The sequence below is a fragment of the Rana temporaria genome, chromosome 6, assembly GCF_905171775.1.
Source record: "Rana temporaria chromosome 6, aRanTem1.1, whole genome shotgun sequence".
NCBI lineage: Eukaryota > Metazoa > Chordata > Amphibia > Anura > Ranidae > Rana > Rana temporaria.
Window position 1 is genome coordinate 1798216 of NC_053494.1, and position 14315 is coordinate 1812530.

At 43.7% G+C, this 14315-nt stretch overlaps 1 protein-coding gene across 1 annotated transcript; it reads right to left on the reverse strand.

Moving 5' to 3' along the window:
• Positions 1 to 1781: 1781 nt before the first annotated feature.
• On the reverse strand, positions 1782 to 2690 carry LOC120942761 (taste receptor type 2 member 40-like). The gene has a single exon (XM_040355688.1). The coding sequence runs from the start codon at positions 2688 to 2690 to the stop codon at positions 1782 to 1784; it is 909 nt and encodes a 302-aa protein (XP_040211622.1).
• Between the last annotated feature and the right edge of the window lie 11625 nt (positions 2691 to 14315).

Genomic DNA, 14315 nt, shown 5'->3' on the forward strand with positions numbered 1-14315 from the left:
ACTAACACAACGTGTCACATAATTGTGAAGTGGAAGGAAAATGATAAATGATACAAATAAATATGTGAAAAGTGTGGGGGGAGGGGCATTTGTATTCAGACCCCCTTTACTCTGATACCCCTAACTAAAATCTAGTGGAACCAATTGCCTTCAGAAGTCACCTAATTAGTAAATAGAGTCCACCTGTGTGTAATTTAATCTCAGTATAAATACAATAATCTCAAAGTGTATTAAGGGGCTGTCACAAATGTCATGTCTACCCCAACACAGGTGGTCAGACACTATAGATGGCTACTGTGTGCTTCACCTATAGCAGCCACTTTTCCTTAAGACAAGCAGGCCTACCGGTACTTGGTTGCCCCCAGGACTTAAACACAATGCTACAGAGTCTGGCTACCACACCAGGGCAGATGCCAACTGAGCAAAGCAAACAGGAACTTGCAGTTTAGCAGATAGCGTTGTTCAAAGACAGTTCAGGTAAAGGCAGGCTGAGTTCCGGGGATAATCCAGTCCAATCCAGGCCATACACAGGGGATCTAACAACAAGCAAGACAGACTAATAGGAGATTTGATTCTAGAACAATGCAGGCAAGTCTGTCTCTATCACAAGCAAGGTATAGAGTGTTCAGTTTGATTATATGACCAGATCAATCAGTCAACAGGTGAACACAGACAGGGAGGAAAAGCAACAGCCAACACCTGGGTGCTGCAATGTGGAACAGGGGCACTAAGTGCTCATGACAGGGACCCACTGTATAAATACAGCTGTTCTGTGAAGCTCTCAGAGGTTTGTTAGTTAACCTTAGTAAACAAACAGCATCATGAACGCCAAGGAACACACCAGGGTTAGGTTATAAAAAAATTGTATCTTTACAACCCCTTTAAAGTGAGAGCAATAATTCTATCACCAGACCTCCTCTGTAACTATAAACTGGTATCCTTTAAAAAATAATTAAAGCGTCACCTATGGAGATTTTTAGAGTACCGTAGTTTGACGTCATTCCACGAGTGTGCACAATTTTAAAGTCTTCTGTTTCAAAAAAAGAGAAATTAGAGGTCTGTTTAGACCCCTGATGTCTATCCAAAGCCCCAGTGGAAGGCATTGGCGCTCCAGTGGTCTCCTCTTAGCCTGTCGCAGGTTTGCTCGGCTCCCAGTTTGGATTCCCTATAGTTTGGGATACCCTTAAAGCTTATCTGAGAGTAAAGGGTAATCTATCAGGAATAATGTGATTGTAGAGTACATTGGAAAAGGGAGGGCATGGCGAAGAGAGAACCTAGTGATGCAGGCACGCCAAAACTTCAAAGTAAAGAGCATTGAAGTTAAACATAATCCATGTAGTTTGGGATCTTGAAGTAGAGAAGGGGACCAAAGTAGAGAGCAAGGATGGGCTGGGTATAATGATCCCAATTCAATTTCCGACCATCTGTCCAGTGTTGTCTGGGAAGACCAGGACAGGACCGATATAAGGAGGGACGCAAAATAGTATTTAAGAACATCGGGTGCACCTAAGCCACCACAGTGCTTTGGAGAGAAGATCACAGAGCTGGCCACCCGATGTGCTTTGTTTCCCCATATAAATGTTAGAAACCATTGTTTAAGTAGCTTTAATTGAGACATGGGCACAGCTACTGGGAATGTCTCAAAGAAATAAAGCAATTTAGGCCTGATAGACATCTTCAACACATTTTGAGAAACATTTTAAGTTGATCACTATCACACTATAAAACTAAAAGGTTATAATATATATATTTAGATATTGAAGGTAAAGATCCTCTACATTTTAAGTCTCTGTGTTCCTCCTTCTTCTGGTCCAGAATCTTCTCAGAATGATCCTTCTCAGCTTGTTGCTGGCCTGGAAGATGATGGCGGCCTCCGCCGATGGGTAAAATAATAACACATTCAAAAAGACTGTTATGGAATTGTAATGAACAGTGCCCACCAGAGACCCGCAGAAGAATGTGGAAATGAGAAGTAAGAAGAAGATTGTCCTCAGTGCCGTGACATGAGCCTGAAGATTTGGACATGTTGATCCCGAGTCGTTATTCTTCACCCTCCAGACGTGTCTGAGCAGAAAGGAGGAAGTGAGGACCAGACACAGAAGACTAAGGAAGAATGGAAGAATGACACCTAGGGTGTTTGCAGGCATAAAATAGGAAACATTAATATGGTAAGAGACATTGATAATAGAGTCTCCTGTACTGTTCTCATATGTCTGGATATGACTTCCTTCACTGACAGCCCAATTAGTCAGGACGCTCACAGGGAACACCCCAAGTGCTGTCAGGAATAGAAGGTGACTCAGGAAATTGGACACAATTCTCTTTATCCAGATGAAGAACCCATAGCTGAGATTGGTGATGCTGGTACAGTAATGAGCCGAGAGCCAAAAGGTCAACCAGAAGTTGTAGTAGATTAGGAAGCAACCTGATGTGTTCATAAATACATTTACTGCTCCAATGTAAGAGATTGCCTGACACAAGACATCGAGCATTCTCTGTAGGCTCAGCAAACACTGGAGGAGAATATTCACAATTCCCTTCCCCAGAAAGATCACATCGGAGGGACTCAACTTCCCTTTCTTTCTGATGATGTCCAGATTACTCATCACAATACAAGTGTTAGAAGAGATTGCCAAGACCAGTCCCAAGACTGAACAGACTAACATAGATAAGGAGTCCGGAGACATCATGTTGAGGTTTGGTGTGATCTCCGGACAGAGATGACGGGACACGTCCAGTGATAGCAGACAGAATGATAGAATTAGAGTTGGAATTATGGAAAAAGCCTTCAGAGATCCGTCTCATGATTGACTTTGCATAATTGTGATGGATTTAATTTCAGTCTAAAGTACGGAGCAACCTGTGTAATACAATCTCTGACTCATTTCCATTATACTGAAATAATTCACCACTTCAGGACTGGATGCTGTCTGTCTCCTATGAACTATTATATACACTCAGTACTATGAATATTATATACACTCAGTACTATGACTATTATATACACTCAGTACTATGACTATTATATACACTCAGTACTATGACTATTATATACACTCAGTACTATGACTATTATATACACTCAGTACTATGATTATTATATACACTCAGTACTATGATTATTATATACACTCAGTACTATGATTATTATATACACTCAGTACTATGATTATTATATACACTCAGTACTATGACTATTATATACACTCAGTACTATGACTATTATATACACTCAGTACTATGATTATTATATACACTCATTACTATAAAATGACTGTACCTTGAAAAAGTATTCATACATATCCCTTGAAATTAGTTTCTCGCTATTCCGGGGCATGAGGTAGGGGGTACCCATTGTCACCCCTGATTTTTCCCTGGCGGTGGAACCTTTGGCCATAGCCATAAGAACAGTGGGAGGGGTAAGAGGCTTTAGGAGAGGGGCAGACGAAGGAACATTTTTTCTATATGCGGATGATATCCTCTTGTTCTTGGGAGATGTGAATCAGTCACTAATTGTAGTGATGGATATTGATTAGAGTTGAGCGAACCCGAACTGTAAATTTCGGGTTCGGTACGGACTTTAGGTTTTTCCCGAACCTGGACCCGAACCCGAATAATTGCTGAAAGTTCGGGTCCGGGTTCGGAGTTCGGAAAAAAAAATGCGCGGAGGTCCCCCAAATTCAATAACCAGACCCTTTAGGTCTGGTATGGATATTAAGGGGAACCCCGCCGTCAATTAAAAAAAAATGACGTGGGGTTCCCCCTAAATATCCATAACCAGACCCGTTATCTGAGCACGTTGACCTCGCAGAAAATAGGGTGGAACAGAGTGCGGCCCCCCCTCTCCTGAACCGCACCAGGCCACATGCCCTCAACATTGGGAGGGTGCTTTTGGGTGCCCCCCAAAGCACCTTGTCCCCATGTTGATGGGGACAAGGGTCTCATCCCCACAACCCTTGCCCGGTGGTTATGGGGGTATGCAGGCAGGGGGCTTATCAGAATCTGGAAGACCCTTTTAACAAAGGGGACCCCCAGATCCTGCCCCCCCTGTGTGAAATGGTAATGGAGTACACTGTACCCCTACCATTTCACGAAGGAAGTGTAAATTATTGTAAAAAAACACACACACACCGTAGAAAAAATTCTCTCGTTCCCGGCTTCCTGCTCCAACGTTGTCCTGATCCAGTGACGGGTGCGGGTGATCTCCAGCGATGAGAAGATCCAGCAATGGGTGCGGGTGATCCAGCGACAGGTGCGGGTGATCTCCAGCGATGAGAAGATCCATCCATCCAGAGCGCAGCATCGCTGACCTCCTCTCACCGCTGGACACAGCCCAGCGAATGACGCGCTGAAGCTGTGACATTACTTATATAGGGGAGGCAGGGCCACCCGTCACGTGACCCCGCACCCTCTGACACACCCTCTGCTACGTCACTGGGTAAGCCCAGTCTTCCCCCTTCCTGGGCTTCCCCAGTGACGTAGCAGAGGGTGCGTCAGAGGGGGCAGGGTCATGTGATGGGTGGCCCCGCCTCACCTATATAAGAAATGTCACAGCTTTAGCACGTCATTCGCTGGGCTGTGTCCAGCGGTGAGAGGAGGTCGGCGATGCTGCACTCTGGATGGATGGATCTTCTCATCGCTGGAGATCACCCGCACCCATCGCTGGATCTTCTCATCGCTGGAGATCACCCGTCGCTGGATCTTCTCATCGCTGGAGATCACCCATCGCTGGATCAGGACAACGTTGGAGCAGGAAGCCGGGAACGAGTGGATTATCACCGCTGGAGTTTTTTTTCTTTTTTTTTTATTAATAAAGGACTTTTTTCTACGGTGTGTGTGTGTTTTTTTTACAAGAATTTACACTTCCTTCGTGAAATGGTAGGGGTACAGTGTACCCCATTACCATTTCACACAGGGGGGGCAGGATCTGGGGGTCCCCTTTGTTAAAGGGGTCTTCCAGATTCTGATAAGTCCCCTGCCCGCATACCACCACAACCACCGGGCAAGGGTTGTGGGGATGAGACCCTTGTCCCCATCAACATGGGGACAAGGTGCTTTGGGGGGCACCCCAAAGCACCCTCCCAATGTTGAGGGCATGTGGCCTGGTGCGGTTCAGGAGAGGGGGGTGCACTCTGTCCCCCCTCTTTTCTGCGGCCGGCCAGGTCAACGTGCTCGGATAACGGGTCCGGTTATGGATATTTAGGGGGAACCCCACGTCATTTTTTTTTTTTTAATTGACGGCGGGGTTCCCCTTAATATCCATACCAGACCTAAAGGGTCTGGTTATTGAATTTGGGGGGACCTCCGCGCATTTTTTTTTTTTTTACTAAAAGTCTGTGTCCCATTGACTTCAATGGGGTTCGGTGTTCGGGTTCGGGTTCCCGAACCCGAACTTTTTTTTTAAAGTTCGGGTTCGGGTCTGAACCCGAACATCCAGGTGTCCGCTCAACTCTAATATTGATTAAAAGATTTGGTGGGCTCTCTGGGCTTTCCATCAACTGGGAGAAATCTGTTCTCCTTCCAGTTAATGAACTGAAATGAGAACTGCCTGAGAGTGCTGGACATTTGCAGGTAGTTAAAAGCTTTAAATATTTGGGAATAAATATAGCAGTAAACACTAAGTTGTACATTTAAACAAATTTAGAGCCCTTAATAAAAGAATTTAAAGGAAAATATAAGATATGGAGCCGTGTCCCCTTGTCACTAGGGATGAGCCCCCCTGTTCGGTTCGCACCAGAACCTGCAAACACACCAAGCGTTCGTGTGAACATTAGAACCCCGTTAAAGTCTATGGGACTCGAACATTTGAAATCTAAAGTGCGAATTTTAAAGGCTAATATGCAAGTTATTGTCCTAAAAAGTGTTTGGGGACCCGGGTCCTGTCCCAGGAAACATGTATCAATGCAAAAAAAGTTTTCGGGAGCAGTGAATTTAATAATGCTGAAAGTGAAACAATAAAAGTGAAATATTCCTTTAAATTTCGTACCTGGGGGGGGGGGTGTAAAGTAAGCCTGTGAAATAGCGCATGTTTCCCGTACTTAGAACTGTCCCTGTACAAAGTGTCATTTCTGAAGGAAAAAAGTAATTTAAAACTGACTCGGGGCTATAATGAATTGTCGGCTCCTGGGAATACAGAGAGAATTCATTTATAAAAAAAAAATTCAATCACCAGGCCCTTCAGGTCTGATATGGATATTAAGGGGAACCCCATTGTCAATAAAAAAAAAAAAAAAGACGTGGGGTTCCCCCCAAATATCCATTCCAGACCCTTCAGGTCTGGTGTGGATTTTAAGGGGAACTCCACCCCAAATAAAAAAAATAGCGTGGAGTTCCCCCAAAAATCCACAACAGACCCCTTATCCGAGCACGCAACCTGGCCGGCCGCAGAAAAGATGGGGGGACGTAATGTACCCCATTACCAATTCACATAGGGGGGCAGGATCTGGGGTCCCCTTTGTTAAATGGGTCTTCCAGATTCTGATAAGCCCCCTGCCCACAGACCCTCACAACCACCGGCCAGGGTTGTGGGGATGAGGCCCTTGTCCCCATCAACATGGGGACATCCTCCCCATGTTGAGGGCATGTGGCCTGGTACAGTTCAGGAGGGGGGCGCTCTCTCGTCCCCACTCTTTTCTGCGGCCGGCCAGTTTGCTTGCTCAGATAAGGGGTCTAGTGTGGATTTTTGGGGGAACTCCACACCATTTTTTTTTAATTTGGGGTGGAGTTCCCCTTAAAATCCACACCAGACCTGAAATGTCTGAAATGGATATTTAGGGGGGAACCCCACGTAATTTTTTTAATTGACGGAAGGGTTCCCCTTAATATCCATACTAGACCTGAAGGGCCTGGTAATTGAATTTGGGGGGAACCCACACTCTCTGAATTGCCGTAAGCTGACAATTCATTATAGCCGCGAGTCAGTTTTAAATGACTTTTTTTCCTTCAGAAATTACACTTTGTGATGAGACAGTTCTAAGTACGGGAAATATGCGCTATTTTACAGGCTTACTTTACACCCCCCCCTAGGTACGAAATTTAAAGGAATATTTCACAGTTATTGTTTCATATTAAGCATTATTAAATGCACTGCTCCCGAAAAAACGACCGTTGTAAAAAAAAATTGCATTGATACATGTCCCCTGGGGCAGGACCCGGGTCCCCAAACACTTTTTATGACAATAACTTGCATATTAGCCTTTAAAATTAGCACTTTAGATTTCTCCCATAGACTTTAACAGGGTGTTCCGCGGCTTTACGAATTTGACGCGAACACCTCAAATTGTTCGTCGAACAGGCAATGTTCGAGTCGAACATGAGTTCGACTCGAACTCGAAGCTCATCCCTACTTGTCAGTAGCGGGCCATTGTTTGTAGCTTGATTAAAATGGTGTGTTTACCTCAACTTTTATATATTTTCAGAATTCACCTATATGGATTCCTGGCTTGTGGTTTAGGAAATTAGAGGGTCTCTTTAGAGATCTGATATGGAGGAAGGGACATGCCAGAATTTGCTTAGGAACATTGCAGTTACCTAAAGATAGAGCGGGTTTAGCGATACTGGACCCTTGGAGCTATTTTCTAGTGGCTCAGCTTCAAGAGGTGGGGGGATTGGAGGAAGGTAATGATACTACTAGCTATAGCTCACAATACCCCACATACATCCTTAATTGAAGCATTAGAAGCAAACTCATTGGAAGAGGAAAGTCAATGCCTCTCAGGAAGTCAACTCTGCCCCCCCCAGCCCTAAAGCACCTTGTCCCCATGTCGAAGGGGACAAATGCCTCTTCCCAACAACCCTGGTGTTGGAAGGCAACATGTGGTTTAATATCATAGTTCTGGTATTTCACTCCCTGGAGGATACAGATGACCCCAAGTTGGAATGCAACCAGTTAACATCAAAGCTTTGCAGCATATCAGAATCTGCATCTGGAATTTAGCAAGTTTAACAAGGGCTTGGCTCAAGCCCACCTGGTGTGATACAAGCTTCAAAAAGAGCAATGGCTGACAGGATGATGAATGACAAAGATCAAAAGTTCAACAAGCTCCTGGAGATGATACATGGACAATGCTGCCCCTAGAGGCCAATACTGCAAGACAGTCAGTAATATAATCTATTGAGAAGGACTACCTCTTGGCAATATCTTATTGGATAGGAGGCAAGAGGGGGTGGTTATGAGTTGGGGTGAATGGATGCAAAAAGCACACACAGAAGAGAAAGAGTCTCTTTTCCCCTTTTCCCTTGTTCTGAATCCTGGCTTTGGCCTGAGACATGAGGCTCAGGCCCTCTTTTGCCATGCAGAGCCCAGCCCATGAGACTGTGTCTAGAGGATTGTGATAATTATTTTTGATGTTCTGCTAATATACTTTTTGATATTAGCATATTCCTATTTTCTTGGGAAATAAATGAAAGATATTGTTTTACTAAGCAGTGTGTTGACATTCATAGATAACCTTCTATCATTGTGCTTATCAGAGTCTTAATAGACTAGATAATTATAGGTGTAGACAAGTTAATAGATCTATGCAATAGATCAGGGATATGCAATTAGCGGACCTCCAGCTGTTGCAGAACTACAAGTCCCATGAGGCATAGCAAGACTCTTACAGCCACAAGCATGACACCCAGGAAAAGGCATGATGGGTCTTGTAGTTTTGCAACAGCTGGAGGTCCGCTAATTGCATATCTCTGCAATAGATAGAGGGAATCCTTAAAAACTTTTCAGAAGAATAGTTATATGGATTATTTTATTAGTCGAATATTGCATAATTTAATTCACCTGGGCTGTGGATTTCGATGGGTCTGTGGGCTTATCTGTTGTCAATTTGGTTTATTAAGTTTTAAGAGTTGCTACAGATATATCCATATTTGACAGTCAGGCCACGTACAGACGAGCATACATGTATGATGAAACCGGTCCACTGGACCGTTTTCACCGTACATGTATGCCCGGGGATTTCTGTATGGTGGCTGTACTCACCATCATACAGAAATCCGTGCATAAACAATACGCGGGGCGTGGCCACGCCGTCGCCGCAACGATGACGCGGCGACGTGGGCGGCCCTGCCAGTTCAATGCTTCCACGCATGCGTCAAAGTCATTCGACGCATGCGAGGGATGGCGGCGCTCAGACATGTACGGTAGGTCTGTACAGACGACCGAACATGTCCGAGGGGACAGGATTCCAGCGGGCTGTTTTAAAACAAGCCCGGAAATATTTGCCCGCTGGGAAAAGGCCCGGCGGGCAAATGTATGCTGGAATCCTGTCCGCTCGGGCCTACACACGACCGAACATGTCTGCTGAAACTGGTCCGCAGACCAGTTTCAGCAGACATGTTCGGTCGTGTGTACGGGGCCTTATAGTTACAATAAATAGTATAGAAAACAGAGAATTAATATCTAGATCTAGATTGAGTTCCAATAATAAAATAAGAAGGCTTAAAGCGGGAGTTCACCCGAAAAAACTATTTTTAACATTAGATTGAGGCTCATTTTGTGAAGCAGAATCGGGTGTTTTTTTTTTTAAATCGAAGCAGTACTTACCATTTTAGAGAGCGATCTTCTCCGCCGCTTCCGGGTATGGACTGCGGGACTGGGCATTGCTATTTGATTGACAGGCTTCCGACGGTCGCATACATCGCGTCACGAGTAGCCGAAAGAAGCCGAACGTCGGTGCGACTCTATACGGCGCCTGCGCACCGACGTTCGGCTACTTTCGGAAAATCGTGACGCACAGTATGCGACCGTCGGAAGCCTGTCAATCAAATAGGAACGCCCAGTCCCGCAGCCCATACCCGGAAGCGGAGGAGAACATCTATCTCTAAAACAATAAGTATAAGTGCTTTGATTTTAAAAAAAATACCCGATTCTGCTTCCCAAAATGAGCCTCAACCTAATGTTAAAAATTGAGTTTTTGGGTGAACCTCCACTTTAAGCTAATCTACGTTAAGCAATAACTGGTGTTACATAAATAAAAAAAATGTTTGATGTAAATTCTAATAGATTACAAGACAGATATAAACAATGTATAAAAATGGTGTATGAATGGACACCGTTATTAAGAGGAAAAATAATAAAAATGTCAATGTATATATGTCATTAAATGAACATATATTGGAATGGAGAGAAAAAAAAACAGCGAAAACAGATATTTACTACATATCCGATAAGTACATATTAATTCTATGGAACTCAATAACTTATTGTATAACAAACAAAAAATAAGGAGTGTGATTTCAATAGCTTTGCTACTAAATTCATCAATGGATATCAAAAGAAAAGACAGGTTAACCACTAGCCAACCAGCCGCCGCAGTTATACGGCAGCAGGTCGGCTCGGCTGTGCGAAATCACGTAGCTATACGTCACTTCGCATTCCAGCCATTAGGGGTGAGTGCGCGCCGCCTGCTCGCCCCTGGTGCCGACGTGCGTTGGGCACCCGCGATCGCTCATTACAGAGCAAGAACTGGGAGCTGTGTGTGTAAACACACAGCTCCCGGTCCTGTCAGGGGGAGAAATGATGGATCGTTTGTTCATACAATGTATGATCTGTCATTTCCCCTAGTCAGTCCCACCCCCCCTTCAGTTAGAACACACCTAGGGAACATAATTAACCCCTTCCTCGCCCCCTAGTGTTAACCCCTTCCCTGCCAGTGACATTTTTACAGTAATTAATGCATTTTTATAGCACTGATCGCTATAAAAATGCCAATGGTCCCATAAATGTGTCAAAAGTGTCCGAAGTGTCCGCCATAAGGTCGCAGTACCGATAAAAATCACTAATTGCCGCCATTACTAGTAAAAAAAAAATATTAATAAAACTGACATAAAACTATCCCCTATTTTGTAGACGCTATAACTTTTGCGCAAACCAATCAAACAAATGCTTATTGCAATTTTTTTATGAAAAATATGTAGAAGAATACGTATCGGCCTAAACTGAGGAAATATATTTTTGGGGATATTTATTATAGCAAAAAGTAAAAAATATTCATTTTTTTTTTCAAAATTGTCGCTCTATTTTTGTTTATAGCGCAAAAAATAAAAACCGCAGAGGTGATCAAATACCACCAAAATAAATCTCTATTTGTGGTAAAAAAAGGATGCCAATTTTGTTTGGGAGCCACGTCGCACGACCGCGCAATTGTCAGTTAAAGTGTCGCAGTGCCGAATCGCAAAAAGTGGCCCGGTCATTGACCACCAAATTGTCCTGGGGCTGAAGTGGTTAAGAGAATAATATAGAAAGAGAAATAAAGGTAAGAAAAATAAAGATAGGAAAAATAGAAGGAAAAATAAGTCCCTGAGGTTTTTTATAATGTTAGTCATATATATGGGTATACCAGGTATATATTTGTATCTGTCTTAAAGCGGAGGTTCACCCTAAAAAACATCTATATGCCATTACATCCAGCATACTTCCGACATCTACAGAATGCTGTTTTTTTTTTGCCGTACATACCGTTTTATTGTTATTTTCCCCCCGGCTTCCGGGTTCTGGCTCCCGCGAGAGTGGGCGTTCCTATTCAGAGGTTGAATGATTGACGTCTGGTGAAAAACTTCCCTCTGGCGCATAAGGCGCGTCACCAGTTTTTCGTAACTAGCCGACCTGCGAGTCGGCTCTATACGGCGCTATACAGGGCGTCAAGAAATGAGATAAGCCATCGGTACATCAGGATTTAACTTTTGTTTTTTTAATTACGTATACCATAGTTTTGTAGACTCTTTAACTTTCACACAGGCTAAATAATATACACCAATTTGTGTTATTTTTACATTAAGGCCTAAATTTGTGAAGATTACTTATTTGCAAAATTTGAAAACATAGTTACATAGTTAGCCAGGTTGAAAAAAGACACAAGTCCACCCAGTTCAACAAAAACAGAAACTAAGAAAAAAAAGTTTTTTTCAATATTTGTTCAATATTTTTTGTTTATATAGCAAAATAAAAATAAAAAATATGGTGAATAAAAGGCAACAAAAAATAGCTCTATCTGTCTGAAAAAAATATATAAATATAATTTAAAGCGGATGTGCCACGGGAAAAATATATTAAAAGCCAGCAGCTACAAATACTGCAGCTGCTGACTTTTAATATAAGGACACTTACCTGTCCTGGAGTCCAGCGGTGATCGCAGCAGATGACGAGCCGATCGCTCGTCACTCTGCTGCTCCCCCCTCCATCCACGGTGAGGGAACCAGGAAGTGAAGCGCTCCGGCTTCACTGCCCGGTTCCCTACGGCGCATGCGCGAGTCGCGCTGCGCCCGCCGATTGGCTCCCGCTGTGTGCTGGGAGCCGAGTGTTCCCAGCATACAACGGGGGGACGGACGGGAAGGAAGGAAAAAACCCGTCCTTTGCCCGTATCGTAGGGCCGGAAGTGGGTGCAGATACCTGTCTGCAGACAGGTATCTGCACCCCCCTCCCCCCTGAAAGGTGTCAAATGTGACACCGGAGGGGGGGAGGGTTCCGATCAGCGGGACTCCACTTTAGAGTGGAGATCCGCTTTAAGTACATTAAGGCCTCAATTTATAAAGAAAGATTATTTATTTGCAAAATTGTAAAACATAGTTACATAGTTAGCCAGGTTGGAAAAAGACACAAGCCCATTCAGTTCAACAAAAACCGAAACTAAGTAAAGATTATTTTTAAAGATTTTTGGTATTTTTATGTTTATACAGAAAAAAAAAAAAACAGTGGTGATTAACCACTTCCCGACTGCCGCATGTATATGTACGTCCACAGAATGGCACGTACAGGCAAATGGGCGTACATGTACGTCCTTGCCTTCTAGCGGGTGGGGGGTCCTATCGGGACCCCCCCCCCCCCGCTACATGCGGCGGTCGGATTCCCGCGGGGAGCGATCCGGGACGACGGCGCTGCTATTCATTTATATCCGTTCCGTCGCGATCGCTCCCCGGAGCTGAAGAACGGGGAGAGCCGTATGTAAACACGGCTTCCCCGCGCTTCACTGTGGTGGCTGCATCGATCGTGTGATCCTTTTTATAGGGAGACTCGATCGATGACATGAGTCCTACAGCCACACCCCCCTACAGTTGTAAACACACACTAAGTGAACACTAACTCCTACAGCGCCCCCTGTGGTTAACTCCCAAACTGCAACTGTAATTTTCACAATAAACAATGCAATTTAAATGCATTTTTTGCTGTGAAAATTACAATGGTCCCAAAAATGTGTCAAAATTGTCCGAAGTGTCCGCCATAATGTCGCAGTCATGAAAAAAATCGCTGATCGCTGCCATTAGTAGTAAAAAAAAATAAAAAAATAAAAATGCAATAAAACGATCCCCTATTTTGTAAACGCTATAAATTTTGCGCAAACCAATCGATAAACGCCTATTGCGATTTTTTTTACCAAAAATAGGTAGAAGAATACGTATCGGCCTAAACTGAGGAAAAAAAATGTATATATGTTTTTGGGGGATATTTATTATAGCAAAAAGTAGAAAATATTGTTTTTTTTTCAAAATTGTCGCTCTATTTTTGTTTATAGCGCAAAAAATAAAAACCGCAGAGGTGATCAAATACCACCAAAAGAAAGCTCTATTTGTGGGGAAAAAAGGACACCAATTTTGTTTGGGAGCCACTTCGCACGACCGCGCAATTGTCTGTTAAAGCGACGCAGTGCCGAATCGCAAAACCTGGCCTGGGCATTTAGCTGCCTAAAGGTCCGGGGTGGTTAAATGCCAAAAATCTGTGTGAAAAAAATATATACATTTCATTTAAGTACAATGTTGCATTACCGAGCAATTACTATTTAAAGCGGGGGTTCACCCTAAAAAAAAATCTAACATTACATTCAGCTCACTACCGACATTGACAGTATGCAGATCTTTTTTTTTTTTTTGCCATACATACCGTTCTTTTCGTTAATTTCCCCCGGCTTCCGGGTAGTGAATCCCGCGAGACTGCGAGTCAGCTCTATATGGCGCCTGCGCACCGACGTTCAGCTTCTTTCGGCAACTTGTGACGCGCCCGTATGCGCTGAGGGGAACCTTTTGTCATACGTCAATCACTTAGCCTGTGCATAGGAACGCCCACTCCCACGGGATTCACTAGCCGGAAGCTGGGGGATTGACAAAAAAACCCGGTATGTACGGCAAAAAAAAAAATTCTGCATACTGTCAATGTCGGTAGTGAGCTGAATGTAATGTTAGAATTTTATTTTAGGTGAACCCCCGCTTTAAAGTAGCGTAGTTCTGATCAGCAAACAATGCCTTAGTCATGAAGGGGGTAAAACCCTCGGAAGGTCGAGTGGTAAAGTACATATTTTTAAACATTCAAGTTAAGGATCCTCTACATT

Excerpts from the sequence above, each read along its gene's own strand:
- LOC120942761 (XM_040355688.1), bottom strand. The coding sequence starts at position 2,690 with ATGATGTCTCCGGACTCCTTATCTATGTTAGTCTGTTCAGTCTTGGGA.